General features: G+C 38.8%; 1 protein-coding gene across 2 annotated transcripts in view; it reads left to right on the top strand.

The window, feature by feature from the left end:
• Positions 1-27,432, top strand: part of SYT9 (synaptotagmin 9) — a 66,535-nt gene that overhangs the window by 14,818 nt on the left and 24,285 nt on the right. For both annotated transcript variants that reach the window (XM_058806983.1, XM_058806984.1), the window contains exons 2-3: positions 16,688-17,039; positions 20,190-20,736. In XM_058806983.1, coding sequence (XP_058662966.1) covers positions 16,688-17,039; positions 20,190-20,736 — 899 coding nt within the window. The remainder of the gene's footprint in view (positions 1-16,687; positions 17,040-20,189; positions 20,737-27,432) is intronic.

Consider the following 27,432-nt stretch of genomic DNA (forward strand, 5'->3'; position numbering starts at 1 on the left):
CACCTGGAGAGCCTGGTGCGTGCATCATGTGAAAAGGGTACCACTGATTATAATTGAACTCATCTTAAAAAACTGTGCCATACCCTGTGATTATAATTTCTCTCTCTGGTAAGGTTGTTTATCTTCTCTTTCTTGTTAATTGCTTGAGTGAAGCTAGCACATTTGAAATTCTGTTTTAGAAGTAGGATACTGTGCAACTGGTGGTATTTCACTGCAGAATAACCCCCAGAGGGATTTGTAATCCCCTGGTACTATCATCCAGTAGTGAGCCAAATTGAATAATGAGCTCGGTGCTATGAATTCAGCCTCATGCTCAGCCTCATTCTGCATTGCTTAGCATTGCTTGGAAATTAATTAATTATTACTCTGTATTTATGCTGTCAATGACATCCAGAGGCTGGCCTAAACACTCTGGAGCAATATATGTACATGCAGATATTTTTATGTAAATGCAGATATTTTGTTCTCCCTCTATAAATATGTGCTGTTGACTGTCTTTTAAAGGACCTGTTACTGCATCTTCCCCACAGCTGGACAGTACATGCTGGACATTGCACAATGACACATAGTTTGCTATTAATGTTTACAGGATTTGGAATGTTGTAATTGATTTTGGCACTGAAAGTGCAGTCTGGTAAATTGCTTGTCACCCTTGTTTCATCCCCAGTCTCGTTGAGAATCTCATATGCAATTAACAATAATTGCTATACTGTATTTATTCTGAGGCACACAGCACATTGCTGGTTTGATGTTTGCTTCTCAAAAATGGTGAGTTAATTGCTTACAAAAACACAACTCAAAATAAGGGGACCTTTGTGGTAAGGGACTTTTCTTCAGAGTAGAAAATTACAGAGACTTCACTACTATCCACATTCCAAACTCATGGCCCTCCTGTACTTGAAATCTCCCTGGCTTCAGGGACAGGAGCTTGTGCATAAAGGCAGGACAAGTCCATCTCCATTACCAAACTGTGGGACACAACAAGAGGAGCTGGATTCTCTACACACCAGGACCAAAGTTAACAAGTTCTTGTGCTGTCTGTAAGACAGAGCAATTCCTTCTGCATGTGGAACTGGAGTTCTTTGAAGCAATGTATTTGCTCCACATCCTCGAGGTCACAAGGTAGAAGCAGCACTGAATGGCTCACATGAATTCCTCTGCCAGTTTATCCTGGCAATATTTGCTGTTTAAGCAGCCAAGGCTCCAGAATTAGCATGGACTGTCTAGAAACCTCAATAAAATGAAGAGCTTTGCCAAGAAACAGTCTAGGGCAGAAAAAAAAAAAAAAAAAAAAAAAAAGTGAAGCTGTTCTCACAGATCAACAACAGGAATCTGCAAAATTTTCCTTCCCAGGACTGAAGAGCTGCGTTGTCTCCAGAGGCTGGATGCTGGAGGATGGGTCTGGTTCTCAGCTTTAGGATGAGGGCACCTGCTCTTTTCATGTGGTAGTGGATTGGTTGGAAATTTCTAATCAGAAATTTCATTGCTATCCTTGCTAAAGCAGAGGATACTCTTCAATTCTTCATGTTAAGAAACTAGCTGTTCTAATTTTTTCTGGAGAAAATAATTTCAGGACGCAAGAGACAGATCCAACTTAATTAAAGAAAATGCAAATCCAGTCTAATACATTTTATAGTAGGGAGTGTAGATTCTGCTTGCTGCAAGCACAAAATATCTCCAAGAGTCTGGATTTGACAAATAGTGGCAATAATTGTACATCTAAAACATTAAAAATGTCTTTTATCAGAATGCTGGATGAAAAAAGGAATTTTTTTTCAACTCTTGCAAATTGAAAAAAAAGCAAAAAAGCAAGCCTAAATACCATGAACTGATTTCCAGGATATTCAAACTAGTTTAGATCTTACTTTTCATCCTGTTAATTATTTTGCTATTCTCCATTCAATTAATTATCAGATTAAGGTTCTTATGTAATATGTAAAATGGCCTTTTGATTATAAAAGATTATAAAAGAAGTTCTGCAGTTTGCTTCAGAAGAAAACACAGCAAGATTGAAATCTGCAGAATTCCAACTTGAAAGAGGCTGTTAACTTTGACAGCAATTGCATGTAGCATTACAGTTGCATATTCCACAAGAAAATGGGGTGTATCAGTTGGGGCATGGAAGACAACTGCAAATCTTAACTGTAGGAATCATTAAAGATTGTACATAGATACCATTCCTTGGATTTTTTTGCTTAGATCTTCCAGAATTGCTACACTTATCAAAACCTCTATTTCATAGTTTTTATTACAGATGTTCATTATAACTGATTTGGAGCTTTGTAGTTTGCACAGGAATGATATGAACCAAAGGCCAACAAGATGATTGGAGAGATGGAGCATCTCTCCTACAAGTTAAAACTGAGAAAATTGGGTTTGTTCAGCCCAGAAAAGAGAAGGTGACCTAAATGTGGCCTTCCAGTGCCTGAAGGGAGCCGACAAGAAAGAGGGAGAGGGACTTTTCACAAGGGCCTGTGGTGACAGGACAAAGGGAAATGTCTCCACACTGAAAGATTGTGCGTTTAGATTAGGTATTAGGAAAAATTTCTTTGCTGTGAGGGTGGTGAGGCCCAGAGAAGTTGTGGGTGACTCATCCCTGGAATTGTCCCAGGCCAGGTTGGATGGAGCTCCGAGCAACCTGGTCTGTTGGAAAGTGTCCCTGCCCTTGGCAGATGGCTTGGAAGTAGATGGTTTTTAAGGTCTCTTCCAAACCCAAACCATTCTATTCATGATATTTCAGTCTTCATGATTCAGTGATATCAGTGATTCATGGTATTTCAGTCTTCCTAGAATCTAGTCTGGAAAAAAAGAGAAATCCTTCTGCTTTACAACCTAAGAAATGATTCTCAGCATGAGGTTTTTTTACTCTGCAGGGTTGGTGACGTGGCTTTTCAGCTGCCTGTGTCACCTTCCTTCTCCAAAATCTGTTCATCCTCTCAGTCCTTCACGTGTTGGCCGTGTGCCTGCTGAAAGCAGGTGCATTTGGAGAAATGGCAGCTTTCTCAGGACTCAGTTATTTATTTAACTCCTTTTTAACTGGATTTTTTATTTGAAAAAGCTGTCCCAGCTGTCTGGTGGTCAATACCTTGCTTGTGGGCTGAGCAATGCTTGTCAAGCCCCCTGCCTCCCTTCTCTTCAGTTGCATCACGCTTCTCTAGAAGCAACTGGAAAGCTGCTAGACTCACAGTGAGGAGTGAGAAGATCCAGGTTCCATTTTTAACTTTTCAACCTCTTTTCCAAAGGCTCACCTTGAGAACTGTGCTGTGTCATGCGTTTCCATTCTGTGTCTTGGTTTGCCTGTTTCTAAAAAGACATTTAAGTAACTTGGATGATTATAAATGGAAAAGCTACTTAGTGATTAACAGTTTAATCACTGAGATAATTCAACAGCTTTGTTCTATGGTCTACTTGGTATTGAATAGAAAAACAAACAATTCTTCAAATACCCACTAGGGTTTCTGAACACATTTCTGTGCTGTTTGCGTTCCATTAACATTCTACCGATACAGATTTATTCACAGTGGTTTCAACTGTGTCCGTCCAGACACATTTTTATGCATTCTCACAGCTTTCATGAGTAAATCTTGATTAAAAAAAAAAAAAAAAATTACCCCATCAACAACAGCAGATTCATTGATTATTTAAATAAGGACAGAAGGCTATCACTTATGTCCCAGATTAATAGCAGAGGTCACTAAACTTAAACAAAGACTGAAAAAAAATAGCTTGCAAATTGCTCTTTAAAACATTATAAATTACATCTTTCTGATTAGAAATCTGAATTTTCATATCTTTTCCTATTAGTATGATATTTGAAAGCACCGGAGAAAAATATTTTTTGATGGACCTTCATGTCATAATCCAGGAGGTCAATATTGTAAATTGATGGACAATAATGAAGTAACTGTGCATCAGAGAGGTGGTCTGGAGACTTGGACAAGAAAGTGTCAACTCCTCTTAATCACTCCTGAAGAGTAATTAAATGAGTCCTTAAATTGGGCTCTCATAGGTGCTTTAGATGGTTTACCTTTGTAATTCTGAGCTCACTGATGACTGATGACATCTTCATTGAATCACAGCATAGAATATTTAAGGGTGGAAAAGCCCCTTTAGGATCATTGAGTCCAACTCTTAAGCCAGCCCTGGGAATTCCACAAAAAACCTGGCCCTGAGTGCCAAGGTGCCATGGACACCTTTCAAACACCTCCAGGGAGGGAGACACAGCCCCTGTAAGCTCAACGAGGGAAGCTTGCATTTGGCTTTCTCTCTCAGCCCCTTACAGCTCCATTAAAACACAGCAAGGACCTGTGGCTCCAGCCATCCTGCTCAGCATTAGTCATTTTTTAAACCACCAAAGCCCTTCAGGCTTATGTTAATAGATATTATTTATTAAGCTTCTGCCAGCGGTCATTTTATATGTATTTAATACATACTTCAGAATCTTATCTTTCCATCCATGCTGATGTATCTTAGACTTGGGATGGTCTTGTGTGAGTGTGTATGGCAGAGGGGAGGGATGGAAAAAGGGAGAAGAACAGAAAGAGAAGGGGAAACTTCTCAACACACAAAGCAAAGTAAATGGGTGTGGATCCATCTGCATTGTTGGAAAAATGGAGTGTATGAAGTCTGCCTGTTCATTGTCATAGAGGGAAATAGATTAAAATCTTCAGGACAGTTTTAAGATATTAACAATTCATATTTTAATGGCTGGATATTTTTACATGCATCAAATTAATACACTTCTTTAATGTGGTTGATACCCTTAAATAGAGTTCAACATGCAGTCATTGCTGTAAATGACTTTTTGTATGAGCATAACAGCTTCTGATCCTTTCTCTAGCCTTAGTCTCTGGTGTTCAGAGGTTTCTTGAGTTGTGGCTCACAGTGATTTTAAATATCTGAAAAAAAAACACCTCCTGCTTTTCTTAGGTGCAAAATCTACCACAAGGCCCCTTGCAGCTTTTGAAACCTCCAGAGACATGCAAGGCTAATGTGCTTGGTGAAGCTACTATCAGCCTTAAAACCCTGAAATGCTGAAGCATTACTATCTTGACCTTTATGTCAAGATGAATGAAAAATAAATTAACTTCTAGGACAGCAGGCCTTTCTGCAGGACTGCATTTCTTGGAAAATGTCTGGTTTTACATAGAGGCAGAAAGGCAAAAGTGGGCTGTTTTTCATAAATGCCGAAATATCTTCATCTTGATAGTTGCTAGGATTTCTAGCCTTAAAGAATTAGTTATTGATACTGTTGTGTGGCATTTCTGGTTTATTATTCTATGGGTCCAAAGCTATGGGTGTTGTTAACAGGAAGGCACCAGAGGGATCAGGGTGGACAGCATGTAGGGTTATGCCAAGTCTCATCTTTGTCCCTTGTCCCCCACCTGTCTCCTTGTAAAGATTTGTTTTCCTCATGAATCCAGCAGGTTCTCAGCAGCTCCTGCCCTTTTCCCAGTGAGTGATTTGTTGAGTGTGTCAGGGCCATGTTTCCCCAGGTGCCCAGTTTGACTCAGGAAATTTAGAAGCATATTCATGCACTTAGAAAATTTAAGGGCATATTAATACTCTAATCTTCCTGAGTCACTGACAGAAGTTTTCCATCCTATCCGTGAACTCTGACATTTATGTTGGAGAGCAGCAATCCCACGGTTGCTTCACTGATGCTGAAGTGCATGGCTCAGATTTATTGTCATCTTGATTTTTTTCTTCCTCTTTTTAATCTATCACAGCTCAAAGTGCTTAAATCAGCAGCTGTAGAGAGTAAAGCCCTGAATTCATCCCTCAGTGTGCTACCGTACCTTCAGTTTGCTGTTCCCTGAGAAAGCTGCAGAACTGGAACGAGAAACACAAGAAGAAAAACCCCTCAAGCTTTCTAGTTTCAATTTTATATTCACTACTAAATACAACATTAAATGATTCAGTTGATAAGAAATTGTTCTGTTTACAAGAGTTGTTGCTTCTTGTTCTTTCCACAGATTGCTTTAAAATAAAATGTCTTGCATGGCTGTACAATTAAACCCAAGAAAACAGGAATCCAGATATATTCAAATCTTACTCAAAGCATACATTCTTTAGTATATTCTTTGCAAAAATAAGCAAGCTGAAGTTCTTTTCTGTATTCAGATTTGCCAGAATTAGGAAGGCTTCCAAAAGCATCTCAGCTTTAAAATAATCCATGTCTAGGAATGAAAAAGAAGAAGAGCAGTCTGAATGATAATATTATCAAATCTGTTTCTCAGTTCTGTTCTTTAGCTACTGCATTCCTAAGATGTTTCACTTCAGATTTCTCTTGATTTTCTCTGTTTTCATATCTGTTCTGCAGTTTTCTCTTAGACAGTGCTGTTGACAGACAAGACATTTGGACTTGATCTTAAGGATCTTTTCCAATCCGAATGATTCTATGATTTTATGACTTCCAGAATTACCCACTCATAATTCTGAAAGTCTTAAGCAATTTCTTTTGCTCTCTATCAGTGGAGTATGAATTGAAAAAGAAAAAATATATATTCCATATTTTTTTTTCTAACAGTGAATTCATAGTAGACATGATTTAATGGTACATTATTAATTCATTATCTTTTCTAGTAGTAAATATCCCTGCCAGTAAGTCTTTCATCACACCCTAATACTTATGGATCAGCCCAAAAATCTTCCTTTTATAAAGTGGGAACCCTTAATTCACAAAAAACAACAGACCCAGAATACATTAGCCGTGGCTGAAATATTTTTAACAGAAGTTAATGTGAGTGTTGCAGTGCATCTGGCTCCTCATCTGAGAAAGATAAATGCTTTCAAGGCTGCCTTTATTTCCCTTTGTGCCAGCAACCTCCTCTTAAAAGAAAAATCAGGCTATTTAATCAGTGTAAGATGTTAGTGATTTGTGATGGCAACAAGCAATAAAGTTCCTCCTTATCCATCTCAGTCTATGCAGGCAACTTTCTTGAAGTCCCTTGAGAGGTTTCAACACTTGTGACAACCTTTTTATGATGTGCCAGTATAGAGAAAGCAAATGAATTTTGGCTCTTCCTTCAATGTAAAGCAAGTATTGTAAATATTGAAGCACTGTGGAGTGCCAGACTCCCATAATGTAGGCTTAGAGTCATTGATTCTGAAAAGGAAGCTAATGAAATAATTGACCTCGTTTCCATTGCAAGCAATCTGACTTTAAAGAGAAGCTTGCACTTCTACTCTATGTAAATTGTCCAGAAAAGTAATACTGCCTTATTTCTTACATATTTATTTTGAAAACCCCAAAACCAAAATACACCTAAAAATTAAGAAAGGTTCAAAAATAGATATTTTTTTAGGTTATTCAAAATCAGAAAGTCTAAGGGTTTCCACTAGACTTAATAAGATTATGAAGGAGAGACCACTGGTATGTTAAATTCAGTGCTTCTAGTAGGAAAAAAGTTGGAAGTTTGAAAGAAAAATACAGATTTTGACTAGAAATGTATGAGCAACACAGCTCCTATTAACTGTTTGTCTCTGAGAAAGTATCTGTTAATCATATTCATCAGGTTATAGATTTGTGTGTATATATTTAGGTTTCAGGTATTAATGTGAAACTTAAATGCTGTGGAAGCTCAAACAGCCCTTCATATTCTTTAGAGCTCTGTCTACATCTCCCACTAATTTGTGACTTAGTTTAATTTCACAAATTTCGGAAGGTGGCCCTGCCCATGGCAGAGGGGTTGCATGGGATGATCCGTAAGGTCCCTCCCAACCCAAACCATGCTATGACTTTATGATCTCTCTGGCTGTTGTTTTGAGCACTTTGGGAGAATATTACTGTACAGTTTCATACAAATGGGAAGTGAAATGCTGCTCTGTCATTTCCTCTAGTACTCTAAAACACTTTACTATTATTGCAGCTTACTGGGCTTTCAAGGACTATAGTGGAACCTGGAGCTTTTTGGCATGGTTCAAATGAGCTGTTTGCTCTTCCATAACCTGGGGGCTTCCTGCTGCTGGCTATATACTGCAGAAATAAATGGCAATTTCTCTTCATTATTATTCATAGGGTCATAATATTCAAGATTAATGTGAGCTCAGATGGCTTAGTCATTAAAATATTCACAAATCTTGATGGTTTCATAATTTTTAACATGCGCAATTTGTCAAAAAAAATTTCTACTGGAAAATTTCTCGTAGGTTATTCTTTATTCATTCTCCATCATTCATTTTGCTATTAAAACCTTTCATTCTGCTAATGAGGGAGCATACACAGTATTTGCCAAAAGTGACTAGTCATTTTGTTTGACTAGATGAGAAGTTAAATTCTTCAATTACTGCAGGAACTTCTACTTTGCATACCATGAAAAAAGCCAGGATAAACACTTGCTAAACATTAATTAACATCTCTGCTTCACTTTGTGAAGGATCCTGCAAGAAAAAGAAAAGTCAAAGTGTATCATATTAATCGTTTTCTTGGAATAAATAATCTGATTCTGTGATTTAACACGTGCAAAGAAGAAGCAGAAAAAGTCACAGGAACTTTAGTCCTACAAAGCACAACTTCTCACTGTGAAGGACCTCACAGGACTGATGGTCACAGGAATTTGCAGTGTGTGTGTCTACCCCCAAAATTTCTTTTCCACTATCAATATCACCAGCTTTCCCTTTTAGCTAAAACATAACCATGCCTCAAATGCCAAATGGCTTTTAGAAGATTTCGTGTTCCTTTGCTCCAGCTACTTTTCCTGTCCTGCAGATGCATCACTCCCCATGATTTTTCCTAACAGGGTAAAATAGAGCCATTAAAGCCATCTCCATACACAGAGGACTTCAAAATCTCACATGGTGTCTTTAGAACTGCTGTCCTCTCTTCTGTTGTATTTTAATTTATAGATTTTTTTCCCCCAGTTTATAATTTTTTACACTCAGCATTACAAAACCACGGGTATACAGTAATTTTGCACATTTTATCAGTTGTGTGAAGTGTGTATTGAAAGAGAAATCAATAATAAGCAAAAAGAAGTAAGAATGAGGCACGGGAACCTGGTAAAATCTTACTGCAGACATGAAAAATTCTTTTTTCTACTGCACTTTGTGACCATGTCACTTGTGGAAAAGAAGATTTCATTTCCACCAGAGGAACAGCATCATTCCTTGACAGTAGATACCCCTGCAGGATGGCAGGGAAGAATGCAAGCCCTTGGACATATGACTCCTCTCAAGTCTGTCTTTAAAATTCACTGTTCATGCAGCCAGCTGTCTGATTAAGGAAGGCTTTTTTGTCACTTACAAACTGTAGCACAGTATTATGTGTCAGCTAAGTTGTCAAAGATATTCACATTGATGCAGACTAAATATATTAGCGATCTGCTGTTTAAACAGTAATAAATTCTTCTTAGAACAAGTTCACATACAATTTCAATTGTAATTAATCAACTATCTGAGTGTGAAATGACCTTACCTGAATTACAAACAAGACATTGTGCTTACGTAACTTTTCATCTTAATAAGCAAAACTTTTATTTTGCAAAACAAAAAAAGGTGTAATTTACTGTGTTTTGAGTACTTTTTTCTCGTTACTTAATGTCCATTGAACAATTTGCTTTAGGTTTTGTTGGTTTGTTTGTTTTGGTTTTTGGTTTTGGTTTTGTTTTTTGCTTAAAGCTTTAGTCTTCTGACCTTATCAATAAACTATTATGTCAATCTTATGTCAGTTTGGAGTTGTATCACAGTGATTCCTGCTAGAAAAATACTCTGCACAAACAAATCTTTCACTCTTTTTTCCCTTTTTATTGTGAATATTTTGTATGGCCATTTAGTAACTCTGATTTCATATTGAAATTGTGCTGTGAAATTTATGTAGATTTAAACTGATTGACAAGTACTTTGGTGAAGTCCTAGGATTATATTTATGAGACTTAGTCAATGTTAAACAGTACCTGCAAAAAACATTAAACAAATTTGTAACCATAGCAAAGCAGATGAAGAGAAGGCACACACTGATAAACTGGAATTTGTAACACTTTTCAGGAATAAAAAGACATGCAAGCCACTCAGAGGATTAGAACAGTGTCTTAACCAACACAAGAGCTTTACATACCCTAAAGCCTACCTAGAAGATGTAGAACACACAACCAGGGAATTAAAAAAAAATCACTAAAAGCTAATAACAGCCTCAAATACCAGTGAGACCCAGCTACAAATACATTTTCAGAGCATGGAGAATGTCACTGCCATGTGAAGCCCTGACACTGATCTCATTGAGGCCAGCTGTGTTGGTCCACACTCATAAATGTCAGGGTCAGACGCAGGTGGAGCATGTACGGGTTATAAAATGAATTTAATCTGAGATTCCTTCCCTTGGTTTTCAGCTGCCTTCCCTTAAAGAATTGCACTGAAAGTTTCTAAACGTGGTATTAAGGATAATTAACAGCATTTCAGAGAGGAATACATTGGCTGGGAGTTATTCCTCTGTCCCAGGAGTCTTTGCCAAGGGACACCTTCCATCCTGAACAAAGGCCAGTTATGTTAATTAAGGAAAACTTGTGAAGCACAGAGGAAACTGCAGTGCAATACCAGGCTAAAACTGCTTCAGGTACTTGATCCTAACCATTCTCCAATGGAAAACTTGGGGTTTTAGGTTCAAAAGCTTAGGGTTTTAGGTTTTTAGGTTTAAAAAACCCCTCCAGTTGTTCCTGCTGTGCAACTACTGAGCTGAATGATGGCTACTAGCCCTCCATGGATGTATTTGCATAAAAGAAAAACAATTTAGATTGTCAAAAGCACAGCTAGGATTTCAGAAGTAGGCACTGATGTTTTCATTGTTTTTCAAGAAACTGGACTTCTGAACATATTGCTTAAAACCTACCCCCAAACAACAAAAAGATAATGAGAAGAGTATTTCTTTTCCCCTCAGAAAATGACAGCTTGAAATTTCCACTGAATTTGGATGGAATCATATTTGCAAAGATTGATCTGTCTCAATATATCCTATATTCTAGTAATATGATTATTCAGAAAAAAAATTAGCTTCATTATTTTATTTGAATGCCTTTTGCAATTTGTTGGGTATAAATAGGGAAAGATTGCTTGTCTTGGACTAAAAATATCTGTATTGCAAGACTTTGAATTGCTAAGGTTTGTTTCACCACTTGCCAGCCAAACTTCACCCAACAGATCAACTGTGTATTACAATGCTTCTGGAATGTTAGAATAGTCATTTTAATAAAAATGATAGTAAATCAGCAGAGAAAAGAAAGCCTGTTGAACTTTGATGAGAATGTGTAAAGAACTCTCCCAACTGGGATTTCTAGTAAAACTCATTCAGCCTCAAGTTAAACCAAATTGCAGCCAGTTTGTTGGGAAAGGAGTTCATTTGGTAGAACACCAGTCACATCCAGGCAACCTACAACTTGATTGTCTAAATAATTACATTATTGATCAGCAGTTCCTTTGATTAAATGTCATCTCTGTGCCTGGATGATGAGAAATTGCCCGTTCAGTTGTTTTTTATTTATCATATGTTGGCTCTCATTTGAATCTTTTGGAGGCAGACAAATCCAAACAGCATAATTTGTGCTTTTTGACTCCACAACTCCAATTGCATGTCTAGACACATAAATTGATCTGCATTAGCTATTGACCTTTCCCATTGTTGGCTAATTTAGATATTTTATTTTGTATAAAACTTAGCAATCCAAATGGTAACTTAATAAATACAAGAAGGAAAAAAAAGTACTTCAATCCTTGTTTCACATAGGAGAAGACAAACACATTTCTGTGTGTTTTGCTTGTCTGATTTTTTTGTGAGATTTTTCAGCATCAGAGTTTTAGTTTTGTGTGTAAAGCACAACCATTTATTCCAGAAAAACAAGTCACAGGTTTGCAATGTGGTACTGTCAGTATTTGAATGGAAACATTACACATTAATCTTATCTACAAAACACTCATGCACCATCTATGTAAAAGTTCAAGACAACTCAAATTCTTCTAGAGCAATCTATGATTTTATTCAAAGTCAGTATAAAACTTTATGTTCAGTGGGTCTATACTAAAAACCTTTGAAATACAAATAGAAGCATCATTTAATTTCCTTTTTTACTAGATAAGCTGCAAAGTGCAGCTATGTCTTGCAACATTACTTAAATTCTGGTTATTGTGATCTAAAAAATGTTACCCACTTAGTATTTCATCCCTGCCAAAGTGAGATTAAGCTATGAACCTACTTGGTGGCTCTCGGACATTGGAACAGGCTGCCCACAGTGGCTGGGGAGGTCTGAATCTTTGGAGAAATTTCATCAGGGCATATTCAGTGTGAGGTAACCTTGCTTGGGCAGAGTGTTGAACTAAATGATCTGCAGGGTCCCTTCTCCAAAGGTACTGTGATTCTCTTTAATAGGAGAATCTGAAGACAAGACAATTTATATTCCTATCATTCCTTGACATAAAAAGTGGAATTTTTCTTTTCTGTGTAACAGATCTACTTTAAAATGTAAGTAAAAAAATGTAAAAAGATTCAGCATTCAGCAATGACCAAACTGAGTCTTTTTGATAAAAGGGCTGAGGATTTTTTTATCTCACTGACTGTAATAAAATCTGTCACAGAAAGAAAGTTCATCTCTCCAATCTGTGGTAACCATTGATGGTGTGATCCACAGGTAGAAAACTCAATTTTGCGTGTTTCTTCCACATCATTTTTAACCTTGTGATTGCTACAAGAAAAAGATAACCAAACCAAAACCGAACAAACAACAACAACAAAACAAACAGATTAAAAAAACAGAAAAAATTATGCTGATAAGCATAGTAGATAAATGAGTTGGAATTCAGTAGAATAAGAGGGATTGATTATTGATTGATTGGTCAAAAATTGATTATTGCATCAGAGTATCTGTAAGAAAATGCCATGAGTAAGATATTCAGAGAGCCTCTGTCCTTCCTGGAAACCATAGCTGAATTCCTGGTGGTTGGAGCTGCATGGAAATGGTGGCAATGCCTCCTGAGTCCTCTGACACTGAAGCCACAGCCTCAAGAGACAAAGGATTAGAGACAGCTACCAAATCTCAAGAATGTTTCATCTGGGGCCACCCTAAAGGTCTGTCCTCTTGTTTTCTGTCTATTCAGAGGCCTCCTTTGCTAGAGGGGAACACATTGTCCAGCAGCAACATGCCATAATCAATAAGCTATAATCCAAGTATTCTGACATGCTGGAATTCGGGAGCTCAGCTCTTATTGCAGCCATGGTGACAAAGGTAGAACTATGAAATTTTGACTTGGGATTCATATCAAGACGCTTGGCTGGCATCATGGCATTCACAGAGGGGTTTCTGAGGAGCACTTTCTGTGCTGCAGATCTCATTTCTGTGAGGACAAAGTAGTAAAGCCTTACCCTGTTCTCAGTACAAAGCAGAGGAAATCACTGGCATCAGATGAGTACTGCTACCACAGGAGAATACAGCTAAACAGGCTTAGAAAAACTGAGACATCTGGAGAGATGGAGTAAAAATTACACAGAAAATACAGTATGGAGCAGCACAAGTGGCGAATAGCAAAGCAGCTCAGGGATGCAGCCAAAAATCTCCTCACGTGGGACTGTGCTCACCTCAGATGTTCACCATGCATCTGCACTGTTGTTGAAAATTGCCTGCCAGGCACACAGGATGTGAAAATTGCTGTCTGATGAAAGGGAAAAGCTAGGAGCACAACCCTTTAGTCTGCTGTCTTCCACAGAAGCAAGATGGATCTGTGATGGTCTCTTTTCCACCCCAGAAACAAAAATTTCATACAAAAACTTCTTCCTGGCACAAAGGAGTCAGGAAGAAGTGAAGCCGGGATGAAGGATAAACACTCCCCTCTCCTGCTGTGAACTGCACTGCTTACTGCCCAGCTTCTCTGCAAGCAAGCTGTGAGATGATGGTGTTATAGATGTTATTAAAGCCCCCCAGACTCTCCAAATGAAAAACAGTTCATGTTGCCCCCATGTGTTCCTTCTCTCAGTGTCTGTTCTCTAGAAAACTTCCTCTGCTAAAGTCACCTTCAAGGTAGGGTAGGGGACTGCTGGTCTGCTTTTCAAATTGTTCCTCACCTTCATATTCACACACCCTTATCATTGGGCAGTCTTCTGTTCTCACCTTGTAATCTTCTGGCTGCTTCTGATAACTCCAAATGTCTCATTTCTTTCAATGCTGGGTCATTTAATTGAATCAGTTCTTTGACAGAAATGGCCTTTTTGCAGACCTCTCATGTATGTCTTACTTCTTCTCCAGGGAATCCAAGACAAATTACTTTATTCTAAAGGCCGTCTTTCACTTCTTCATCCTTGATCCTCAGCTTTTTAATCAAAAAGGGGTTGTGCCCTGCCTCCACTGCCAGATTTGTTTACCAATAAATACTCAAAAATTATCAAGAACTACCATTCCACTCTCTCCCAAATTCCCTTTTATGCATGGGAGGAATTTCTTTAATTAATTTTAGCTCTAAAAAAATCCTTTGCTCTAATTCCAAGCAGCTGCTGTGCTGTCCCCACTCTTAATGAGCTTTGTCTTGATATGACTGGGAGAAGGACAGAAAGGCCATGCTGGCTAAAATAGTTTGAAATTGGTTTGCAGCATGCAAAATAAACTGGACAGCTCCTGTGTGAAATGGATTGCAGTGTCACTCCCCCCACTGTGGAAATTTAATCTGTCTGGCTGGTGAGAATGAGACTCACACCAGGGGCAGAAGGTATTGACTTTTCTCCTTTTTTAAAAAAAATGTTATTTTTATTTTGGAATGGACTGGGGCTGTTTCATCTGAATTGTCATTTTTAAATAATTGTCTTAGTAGAAGCAGTACATTTCAACCTTCTGCCATCCTTTGAGAATTCAGGCTGGCTGTTTGCTTAGAGAGATGCAGCCTGACACTCTGAACCTACACACAGTGTGAAAAATTGCTTTGATCAGCTTGTGTTTATAATTTAAGGCAGTAAAATAGAATCCTCACTAATTGTGTTCAAGGCATGATGTATTGTGTAATCCACAGAGAGATTCATTTCAAAAACATTGTAACCACAAAAACAGCTGTTCCACTGAGTCATTTTCCCAACCTGCAACTTAAAGCAAAACATAGCAAAACCCACTCCCAGTAACTAATTTCTGTTGATGGAGTAGGATAATGCTGGAAATGTGGGGAAAAACAACAGAAAACTCATCTGCACATACCTTTTTATACCAGAAATTTGGAAAAAGAAAAGAAAGAACCTTTGGAGTTAAAAAATCCAGTAAAACCTCAGTTTTGAAGAGATATTGGTATCGTAATTAAATTACGAAGAGCAAGGCATGCATTGATAGTGAAAAATAATTTGCAAATATAGGAATGAGTCTAAAATTATATGGAATGGAATTAAAATAATAAACCAAGATACAGAAGTGAAATACTTTAAAAATTCATGTCACAGAGGTGCTTGTGTGCGTATTTTCATGGTGTTTAAGCCTAATACAGGCTCTAGAAAAGAAGCTAGTAAGAACTGGTAAAACAGGTGGAGGACATGCCCTATATGAAAAAAAAAAAAAAACCAAAAAGATAAAATGTACTGCAGGCACAGCTTTTTCATCAACAGGAAGTTGAGTGAGCAAGCAAACAACCCTTTTGAGATTTAGAATGACCTTTCATCTCACCCAGTTTGTGGAGGGTAATTTTAAGCTAGGTTCAAGTCTTATGTTGCCCTGATTTTTTAAGTTTTTCTAAGCCTTCTGATGTTTACATTCCTGTAATGAACTTTCTCACACGCCTTCAGTAAATATCTTATTGATTTTCATTCTTTTGTGGGAGAAAAGAAATTTGATAGACTGTTGGTTTGTCCAGTGTCATTGGAGAGGTGGCACTGTCACCCTCCAATCCACTGTCACTTTTAGAAATTTGTAAATGTTGGAGTCATGTCAGAACTCAGTTCATCCCTCCGGGTGTCCAGAGTTGTCAAGGATCTCACCAAGGGGCTCGGAGACCCTGGCATGCAACCCAGAACACCTGGAGATTTGATTATGACCCGTGGAGCAAATTACCAGCTTTGTATGAGGATCTGAAGGTCACAGAAGTTTAAATAGTATAATAATAAAATTATCACATGGTGAAAATGTAGATGTTAGGATTTTTGGAATGGGGGTTTTAGAGACAAGATAGAGGAATCTGGGCGTATCTAGCCTTTTTTCTTCTTGTTCTTGTTCTCCATTTTCTGCAGTGATATTGGCCCTTGGGGATTGGTTTAGAGTAGAAGTGCACTGTCTAACATGGGTGATAGGTGTTGGGAATTAAGTGTAAATACGTTATATGTAGTTTGTAGTATAAAAAGACAACACTGCCCTGGGGGCAGTCAGAGTGCCTGAGCAGATCTTGACTGGGCAGAAAGAAAATTTAATAGATAAGAATTAATAATCAACTTAAGAATGAAAACTGAAGCACTCTGACTTGTTCTTTGGACGTGCAGGCCGAAACAGAGACCTTTCACACATCTCAGGGCTGCAATTAACAACTAAACTCCGAGAGAGTCAAAAATTAAAAATTCTCTTCACCTTGAGAAAGCTGCGTGGCCGCGTCGTGTTTTTTCGTGTCCTATAGTGACAGTCTTATACTGAATTCCAAGCTGTTTCGGGGGAAAGAATTAGAAATTAGAAAGCAAATTTGCAGCCCAGAGGCGTTGGGCTCCGTGTTGGCGCTCTGGAGACGCGGAGTGACAGGGATGCGCTTCTCTTGTTCGCAGACATCTCCATAAGCCTGCTGTCCCTGGTTGTCACCGCCTGCGGCCTGGCTCTGTTCGGCGTGTCCCTGTTTGTGTCCTGGAAGCTGTGCTGGATCCCGTGGCGGGAGCGGGGATTGCCCTTCGGGAACAAGGACAGCAAGCAGGAGCCGCTGCACTACGCGGGTGCGGAGGCCAATGAGCGCGACTACAGCGAGGAGTACCTGGGGCAGCCCGCCGCCTTCCCCGAGGCCTCCATGAAGATCAGCCACACCTCCCCGGACCTGCCGCTGGACACCCAGGCGGGGGACAAGGAGAACTGCGTGCCCAACGTGCGCATGCAGCGCCAGACCACCGAGCCCACCTCGTCTGCACGGTCAGTAGCTCCCTTTTATCTCTGTTTTTCGTGAATACGGCCCAAAAAGCACAGCACACGCTGATCGGAGAAAGGGTTTAATTTTCTTGCCATGTTCCTTTAAAAATATATATTAATTTTTTTTTTATATGTATGTGATGCTGTTCACAGGGATCTTAGGATGAGGGAAGAGACGAGGATCTGACTCCATGTTTCAGAAGGCTTGATTTATTATTTATTAAATATTAATAAATAATTAAAACGATACTAAAAGAATAGAAGAAAAGATTTCTTCAGAAAGCTAGCTAAGAATAGAATAAGAAAGAACAATAACAAAGGCTCTGTCTCAGACTCTGTCTGAGCTAGTTGGGCTGTGATTGTCTGTTAATTAGAAACATCTAATATGAACCAATCAAAGATTTACTTGTTGCATTCCACAGCAGCAGATAATCAATGTTTACATTTTGTTCCTGAGGCCTCTCAGATTCTCAAGAGGAAAAATCCTAAAGAAAGGATTTTTCATAAAAGATGTCTGTGACATATGTGTATATATATAAAAATATATGTATACAGAAGTTGTTCATGGAGGGGCACAAAACTCTGTAAGAGCCAAAATGAGGGATGTGGGACTCCAGGCAGCACTCCAAAATGCAATTTATTCCATCCAAGAGGTTACAGCAGTCCAGGGTCGTAGGTGACAGAGCTGTGCCCACAGCTGTCAACTCCAGCTGCAGGCAGGCCCTGGAGACCCTTTGGTTTTGGTTACATTGCATTATATACTTTTCTTTTGGTTACAATGCACTATATACTTTTCTTTTGGTTACAATGCATTATATACTTTTCTTTGCTGAGCATCTTAATACAGCAGAACCAATCTATACCTTAACTATTATCTACAGTCCATCATAACTACTGTAATTACCATATTCATGTTACTGTTCTCCAATCACTAAAAGTCAGTATATTACAGTTTAAGCTAGAAGTTGTTTTTCAGTTTTCTTGCAGTGGAAAATTCTGAGACCTTTTTTCTACTTGCCACATCAGCAGGCTTGTTTGCCTGTGCTATCTTTCTGCTTGGTACAAACATCTTCTTGTTTGGGGTGGGTTTATCCTTTGCCCTAAGACATAAAAACCCCTTCTAACTAACACACCCTTTGCCTCCTTGGTTATCCAATAAGACTGGCTCAGCAATTCTTTTCTTCTTTATCAAAACTTGCTTCCAACTCTATTCCTTCATCAGACTCTACAGTTAAGAATCTTTCTGCTAAGCACACATATGTGTGAGACTTTCTTGTCAAACTTTCATCCTTCCCAACAAACCTTGCAGGTCAAAGCGACTGTATCACAATCCTGTTCCACTCTTCTCACAACTGGTGCCTTTTTGAGACTACCTAAAAACAGAGGCCAGACAAAATTAAGGGACTAAAATGCAGTTATATTTATTGGCAAGCCTTCAGGTACATTTTGGGCAGATAAAGCCCTCCTCAGGGCCTATACCCAAAATGGATGACAGGTCACAGGTTTTCATACTTCTGTAATTTTGGTCCATTTGCATTTTGGGGGTTAATCTTCCAATTACAGCTTCAGGTAATGAAGCCATTTACCCCCAGTTTGCTGCCCCTAACTCACTTTTTTTTACATCTCTTGGGGTCTGAAACAGTGAGATGTCCTTGATTCCCAGGCCTGGAGAGGAATTATTCTGCCTGACCCAACTGGGAGAGCAGTAGCTAACACTTGATATAGAGTTTAGAGTTACACACTAAAGAATTGCAGGATTACAAATATATGAAATATATAAAAGCTAAAATGCTAAGACATCACAACTACTGTCTCATTGGGGCTTTTCCCTCAGGAGCTGGATAACACAGAGCCCTGCATCCTTTAAAAGCACCAGTACAGTGTACATTTAGCTTGTAAAGCATATTCATTTGCACTTAGCACTGGTGCTGAACATTCGTAATATCTCCTCAAAGATTTTTCCAAAGAAAAGTAGGGCAAGCTAATGAAACTCTTGCAAGAGTTAGAAATAGGATTAAAAAACTCATAGGTTTTAGCCACAGTCATGACTTTGGGGAGAAGAGTGACTTAACACAAGCCAGTGAAGTCTCCAGGGGAACTGGAAAACCAGTACATGAGGGAAGAGGAAAGGGGGAGGCTCAGAGTGTGTGCAGGGGCAGGTGGAAAAAGGATTATGTTTCATACAGCAAGAATAAGGATCAGCATGTGAAGAGCCAGTAAATATCTGAGTCAAAGCAGATGCACTTCGGCTGGAGAAGGTGCAGCGCTAGCCCAGTGGCTCTTTGCTAGCCTCTTCTTTTTATTCCTCCACAGGATATTCTGTGCCTCTCACTGCCATGAGGAGCTTAAGGGTTGAGTTGTTTTTTTTCTTCGGTGACATGATAATATTTTATCCTGGAAATGACTAATGTAGAGTCATAAGATTATGTATTTATTATGCAACAAGAGAAAAAAAAATTAGGATAGCACATATGAGGCTGTTCCTGCTGTAAGCATGGGTAAACAGATATTTACCAAGAATGAATGAACAATTATAGCAGAGGAACTCTTGCTGATTACATTCAATATAGATAGCTTTGGATTAATCCTGTGCTGGCATTTTCCACATGCTCTTTCTGTGTTCAACCTGAGCTCCTGGTGCTCCAATACACTGAGTGATTGCTGCATATGAATAGGACAATAAAATGGAACTCATAGAAGATTAAGCTTTTACCTAATTCTACTTTCACTTTCACATCTCCCCACCTCAACGGGGATTGCAAATTTGATTTTTGTTACCATCCATGAAGGAGAAATTTCAGTCACAGTAAGTGTGAATTATTAAAGCTAAAAGCAACTTTCTTATCCTCTGCTAATGAAAGTAAAGGCGCTTTTCAGCCTAAAGTACCACAGAGTTTATTACATCAGGTGTGAGGGAAAAAGGAAAACAATTGTTGGGGTGATCAGCAAACCATTTCAGCCCAGCTTGAGACATGGGAACAGACACTGATGTGGCATTAGCAGTGTGGTGCTGAGAGTCAGCTCCCGCAGACGCTGAGCTGGTTCATCCCTTTGTCAAAAACCCAGCCCCACGTTATGGAAACACCAAAGGTGAGCGGGATCTTCAGCGTGTGTGTGCACAGCCTGTTTCAATTCTTTCCCTTTGGCTTTAAGGCACAACTCTCTCCGGAGGCAGCTCAACCTGTCCAACCCTGACTTCAACATCCAGCAGGTGCAGAAGCAGGAGCAGCTGACGGGCATCGGCCGCATCAAGCCCGAGCTGTACAAGCAGAGATCCCTGGACACAGATGACAGCCGCAGGAGCAACAGCAAGGCCTGTGGAAAACTCAACTTCATCCTCAAGTATGACTGTGATCTGGAGCAGCTGATAGTGAAGATCCACAAGGCCGTCAACCTGCCCGCCAAGGACTTCTCTGGAACTTCAGATCCCTACGTGAAGATCTATCTGCTCCCCGACAGGAAAACAAAGCACCAGACTAAAGTGCACAGAAAGACCCTAAATCCAGTGTTTGATGAAGTTTTTTTATTTACTGTGCCCTACAATGATCTCAGCACAAGGAAACTCCATTTCTCTGTGTATGACTTTGACAGATTCTCCAGGCACGACTTGATTGGCCAAGTGGTAGTGGATAATTTTTTAGATTTGGCAGATTTTCCCAGGGAATGTAATATTTGGAAGGATATTGAATATGTCACCAATGTAAGTATTATAATTCTTCTTTTTGAATTTTATCAGTTTCTGACTTTATTTCCCTAATCTGATTAAAACTGAAATTGTCTGTTGAATTTGTGAAGGAAAATACTCTATTCTCTCTCTTTCTCAAGCTTTGACCTTAATCCAGGGAAATTGACAGTACATTTTCAGTCCTCATTTCTTGTTCTTTGGATATATTAAAGAATGTTTTATGTAGGAGACAGTAGGTTTAGTCACTGCCCTGCTGATAGGGCAGAAATGCTGGAGAATGTTTTCATCTTACTTAATCTGAAACTTACTTAAGGAAATATTACTTTTCTTATTTTGCCTGTCTTCCTGTTTTGCATGATTTTTTATGTAACTTACAGCACACTAATCAGCCAGAACTGCAGATTCAACATTTCTTATGTAGCAATCTTCGGTTCTTCAAAAGACTGAAGACTTGATTCTCATAAAGTCAGAAAACACCAGAGCTACAATCCAGCCAAACAGAGTTCAGACAGTGCTGTTCCATGAAAGCAGTGAATGGTTTAACACACTGAATTGGTTAACTCTTTGTTTGGCATCACTATATTCCCAGGGAAATGAGGAATGTATTTTAGAAGTCTGTATTTCAAAGTCTCTATTATCAAGTTCTATGCAGGAATCCAAACAGGAATTAGGTATAAAATCATGGAAATTACTTCCAAAAAAAAGAAGGAGCTTTCTACTCAGAGCAGGAGCCAACCCCCTTGCAGTGCCATTGGAGATGAATCCCACACATCCTCGGGAGGACAGACCTTCAGAGAGAATGATACACTGCAGAAATCCACAGGGGTGAGGCCACCAGTGCCAAGTGTCAGGAAACATTTCATTTGCTGTGTCAAACCACACTCCAGTGCAGTGCACATTTTAGAGTCAAATAAACCAGACATCATTAGCAGTAAGATCAAAGGGTAAGTTTGTTAGACCTCGGTTCAGAAAAGCACTGAAACATCTGCTTAGCTGAGAACAAGAAGTCATTGAAAAGGAAAGGATTTTCTGAGACAGATAACTTGCCTGAATTCAGACCCTCACCTTATACCTCTGTGGTCTGGTAACATGCCGTATGAAAGACCAAATTGATTCATTTATTATTTTTTCTTGGAAAATTCTTTATGAAAATGGATATTTTCCTAGCCTTAAGGAGAAGTCTCTGCACAATCCTGTCCCACAGGAGGATGGAAGTGCAGCAGCAGCGCAAGCTTGGGGGGTTAAGGGCAGGGGCACGGACACTTGGTGTCAGGAAGGATAAACCTGGCTTTTGTAGGAGAAGTTACTGCTTCTCAGCTGCAAGGGAAAAGTAAGGATGTGACAGAGCAGATGACAGTCATTGCAAGTGAAAGGCTGCCTTCATACAGCATTAAGTGTCCAAAGATCAACTTCATTTTTCACAGTCAACTGAAAGCTGAATGTACACGCACACTGGAGCTGCTTTGATGTGAACAGGTCATTTTTCCCTGCTTTAACTTAGGCAGAAGATTTGCTCTGGTATTTTCTTTTGAATCACTTCTTCCAAATTTCAAAAGTGATGCAGCATATCGTTTACATTCAGATTTTCTGCAATATCTGAAATGAAATTCAGGACTGCAACATGAGTCATTTATTAATTCCTCCTGATACCAATTCTTCCATGAAGTGTAACCCTGTTTATCCAAACAGAACTCAAGCCCTGCCATCTAGACTTGTCACTGGCTTTCCAGCTAACAGAGGCCTTTTCAAAGCAAGTGACTCATGGCACATAGGAGACACATCCAATTTTGGGTAATGTGACTTCTGAGATAAGAGTAGCAGATAAATGAAAATGTGGAGTACCCGGCTTACTGATTAACATTTCCCAAATTTCAAAGGTTAGAATTCATTCCATGAGGTTATGAGAAATACTCCACGCATCATTTAAGAAACCAAGTTTCAGCCCATTTTCTTGTCTGTGTAGCTGAGATTTCTCTCAGCCTGACAGCAGGAGCTGGATCCTGATCCAGGGCTACTCAGTGCTGCAGTGAATCCTCCTGTGGCTGCTCTCCAGGCCAGCAGGCAGCTCCAGTGAAACTCAGGAAGAAATTCTGGCAAAGTTTTCAGCCCCATTGGGAAGTTTATGGTTGGAAACCAAAACTGTATCAACTGTAACAGGTTTTCAATAATTCATATTCGAACATCATCTTGTTTCAGATAATAATTAGGAGAACAGAAAAATGCTGGGCAAAGTCACTGAAGGGAATTCACTTTATCTAGGTCAGCAGAAAGTGCACACAGGAAAGATATTCCTAGGAAATGAATGAGAAAAAGGGAAGCTCCACACAAACTGCACATGACAGGTTTGACATACTTCTGAAGAGTACAACTCATTTTAATTCCTTGTGCATCTTATTACACTCCTAAGCAGCGAGCCCAAAGGCCTTTATTTTACATTCTCCATTTTATTGTGTTCTAATCCAATTTGACACAGCAATATAAAAGAACGTATCAAAACCTTCTTTGCCCAGCAAAATGTCCTACTTCAAGTGAGCACTGCAGATTATGCTTGAAATGTCAGCTTTACTGCAAACAATGCCATTAAACTGACCTATTACGCCATGTGCTTTCTTCTGTTTTCTAATAACACTGGAAGATGTTTTTTCCCTAAACCAGCAGTTTTCATTCTTTGGCCTATAGCATCTGTTTCCATCCCAGTGTTTGAAATTATTTTGTAACACAGACACAAATCAGCATAAAAATTTTTTACGTGCTTAAAAGCAGTCTGGTGCCAAAGATGAATCTCCAATATCAAAATGATTGTTCTTCTAATCCAAGGCTCTCTGAATATAAAATCTCTCTCCTGTAACACTGACACTTTTTCCAAGCAGAAAAAAAGCAGCAGTGGGCTGTATGATGGTAGAAATAATTAAGTGGATCAACTGTAGCATGAGCATGAAATGAACAAGATAAGCTTTTATTTTTTTTTTTTAAAGTATCTGCCAGTCAGATTACACTGATTTCTGGCTTATCAAGGAAAAAAGATACTTTCTATTTTTAGATTTTTAGCCTGAGTTTCTCTTGTTGGCATGTTTTGTTTAGTAGCCTCTAAAACATAGTCAAGGTTAGGGGTAGGGGTTTTGGTTGTATTTGTTCACGAACTGATGGCATGTTTGAAGAGAAAAAACAAGGGGTTGATATTTCCTTGGCTGCCATCTTCAAACTCAAGTGGGATCAAGCAAAACCACATGGCTTTGTCACAAGATAAAATAGAAAACCATGAAAGAAGAAGGTGTCAGATAAGAAGCAGGAAAGTGTCAGAGGGTCCATTTCAGATAAAGGAAAACCTTCTCTTTCAGAAGGCGCCAAGTGTCCTCTTTCATAACTTGCTGTACTCTAGAAAGGAAAATCCTTGGCTTGTTAAACATCACTTGCAAGGCACAGAGAGCCAGCTGGAAATACAGCTCTGGTTTCTCCTGGCTCTTGGGATTCTCAAAGTGCTCAGATAAGCAGGTGAACTTCCTTGAGGAGTTTTCTCAACTTAGATGAGGGAGATAACTGGAGTAAGGAAGTCGTTTTAGCAGGTAAATTTGTGGCTTTACTCTTAGAGAGTAATAGCTTCTGCCACTGATGCTATTTTTTCAGTTGTCAAATATAGTTATGTTTAATATCTAGGCATGGAAGAAAAACTGCTCTTTTTTCTGAATGTTTAAATTCATATATACACTTTAAAAAATATCCTATTCCTAGCACCCCATTGGCGGCTTTCTCTCATCTCAAAAAACCCCAATAGATCAAGGTGCAAATAGAAATGGAAATACAGGGAAATATTTCTGAATCTAAGAGAGAAATGAGTACAGAAACAAGATCCTGAGTAATAGAGATAGAATTTGAGAAGTAACATGCCACAGACTTTAAGAAATGTGTTTACTAAAACCCAAAAGAAAGTTATGGGTAGTTCAAAGCTGTGAAGAGACATGAGCCGTATATCAAATTGTTCACTTTGACATCCAGAGAGAACCGGCGTATGCCAGAAATTTCAAAGCCAAGAAATTGATTTGATCTGTTTGTAAGAATCTTCAAGCTATTTTAGGGTCTGGGTCAAAAACAAAACAGTATACCAGACAGCGCTGAATTCCTTCTGCACATATTCAGGAAATAAACGCATATTGAAAAAATTTAATTTAGGATGCATGTTGAAATGCATGTTAATGTTTTGGCAAGGAGAGAGTTAAAAATTAGGGTGTCTATAAGTATTTTAAATTCTGCATTCTAAAAAATGCTAATTGATCACTGCTGCTGTTCTTGAGTTTGCCCAAGCAAGAAAGATTTGAGAATTTGTATTTTTAGGCATTTATGTTGTATAACTGAGATGCAACTGGAATCATAACATCACTAGAAGGAAGTTTCAAGTTCCCTGTTTTGGAGATGTTCATACCAACCACAGTATGTGTGGAAGAGAGATGAAAAGAGGCTAAATTTTTCAGTCTGTTGTTCATGGAAAGCATAATAAAAGTATAAAATACTGAAATCTGAACTGGAAAAGGCTGCATTGCTCAAGTCCATTCCTGCTAAGAGCTGTGAGCAGTTCAGCATCTGCCAAATGCACATGAATAGGTGCAGGTCATAAGGCTGAGGGCTTAAACGCTCAAAAATGGAGGAAAATAAACATTCTTTGAAAGAAACAGGTAAATCCTGCCCCTAGCTCACCCACAGAGGAAGGGCTTGCTCAGGACATAGCGCTGCTAATGGCAGGGATGAGAGCAGGCCCAGGATCTGCAGATTCCTGGCACCGGCCTTAATCCACTCTGCTGCTTATCTCCCTCGACAGTGTGCAGACTCTGGAGCTGGCAGGAAGTCAGCTAAGTCCACCTACTCCAGTTCTAAAAACTGTTTAGCTTGTCAAGATGTTTTAGCTAGTGTTTCTGAAAAGCCTGTTCTGGCAACTTGCAGGGTTTGGAGAAGTGATGGCAGCGAGCAAGAGCTCAGAAAAGCCTTTAAAATATTTACAGTGGTTAACAGAACTTTTGAATTTGAGGAGGAACAAAAACAAACCAAGTCTCTGTTTATGAATTCAAATCCAACCCATCAATGTCAAGTGCCATATCTACTTTTTCTGTGTCAGTAAAAGAGAAACAAAAGTTGATTTTTAATTTTTTTTTTTTTTTTTTAATACAGAAAACCTATCCTGTATTAACCTGGTGTTCTATTTCTTTAGGCTTTGGCATCAGGGAAGCAACCAGTTATGGTTGTGGAGATGTACCTATTCAATTGATTTGCAAATACAAGTCTCTTTAGGAGAGACAGATTTGCAAACCCATGAATCTTAAAAACATGGCAAATCTTAGCAGCAACAACAACTATTTTATGGCTATTTTAAGGCAGTAAACACATGGGATAAGATTCACCTTGTTTAATGAATTTTTTTAATTAAAAAAAAAAAAACAAACAAAAAACCACAAGCAAAACCAGAAGTACTCAAAAAAAAAAAAAAAAAAAAAACAAAACCAGAAAGCATAATTGCCTTTGAGAGGCAGATTAGTGGATATTCATCTTCTCCTGAGTCACAAGGTCACCCTTTGTTGCATGATTTTTTCTGTCCATTCTTAATCAACTGTGTAGAAAAAAAATGAAAGTGCCTGTGTAATGAATCATTTCATAGCCAAAAGATGCTGGAAAGTCAAAGATCTTTAATCCTTCCAATTCCTAAGGGTCACCACAGTAAGGAGGAAATAGAAATTAATTGGGCTTCAGCATCAGCACAACAGGTATAGTACTCAGTGTACAGTAGAGAACAGCTGCAGACATTGTTTTTCTTTTTAAATACCTTTTTAACTACTATTTACATGCATTAATTTTCAAACCTGGGCTTTTCATTTTGTCTTTTGGGGGCTTTTGCTTTGTACATTTAATGATTGTAATAATTACTTTGTAGGAGAAGATTTGTCAGGAATGCCATGCATTTAAATGATTGGGGGCCAGTGCTCAGCATGGCTAAACAAAGGACACAGTTATGTACAATCACACAGGGTAGAGATAAACTATTCCCAGCTTTTCAGAAAGTTAAAGGCAGCATGTGCCTAATTCTGCTGGGGCAAATGGGTGACAGTGAGAGTAATAAACAACAAAACTTGGGAAAGGTCAGGGGGAAAAAAAAAAAAAAAAAGCCAAGTGCCTTGGAGAGCAGTGGTTTGATAAGGAATTTTTTTCTGGTGGTCCCAAGTCAGTGGTACAAACACTGCAAGCTTGGCTCTAACAGGAGTGAAGTTTCATGCAAGGCATTTCCAAACAGCCTTGTAATTCCAAGGCATGGCCAGAAACAGGATGGATCCTGTAATATCACTGAGGCTTCAGCTACCATTTACCAGGGGTTGGGAGCAGCTTAAAGGAATAATAATTCAGAGAGTTGTGTATGCATCATGTGAAGTTTACAGAGCCCAGGAGCGTGGCCATCAGAATTTCCAAGGGAGCTTTCTCAGGATGGATATTTCTCTACCAAAAAAAACCCTACATACAAAAAAACCCAAACAAACTAAAGAAACTAAAGCAGTCAAAAGAATAAAACCAAAAGCTATGTAGTAGAAATGGCATCATTCCAGTTAAAAAAAAAAATAGAAAAAAGATATTTCAGAGTTAGTGTTTTGAAAAAACTGAAATTTCAAAATAAGATCTTTTGACTTCTCATTTGGAATGCCCTTCTATGACTATGTTTTAAAATATTTTGAAAGCAAA

The sequence above is a fragment of the Ammospiza caudacuta genome, chromosome 6 (genome assembly GCF_027887145.1).
Source record: "Ammospiza caudacuta isolate bAmmCau1 chromosome 6, bAmmCau1.pri, whole genome shotgun sequence".
NCBI classification, from domain to species: domain Eukaryota; kingdom Metazoa; phylum Chordata; class Aves; order Passeriformes; family Passerellidae; genus Ammospiza; species Ammospiza caudacuta.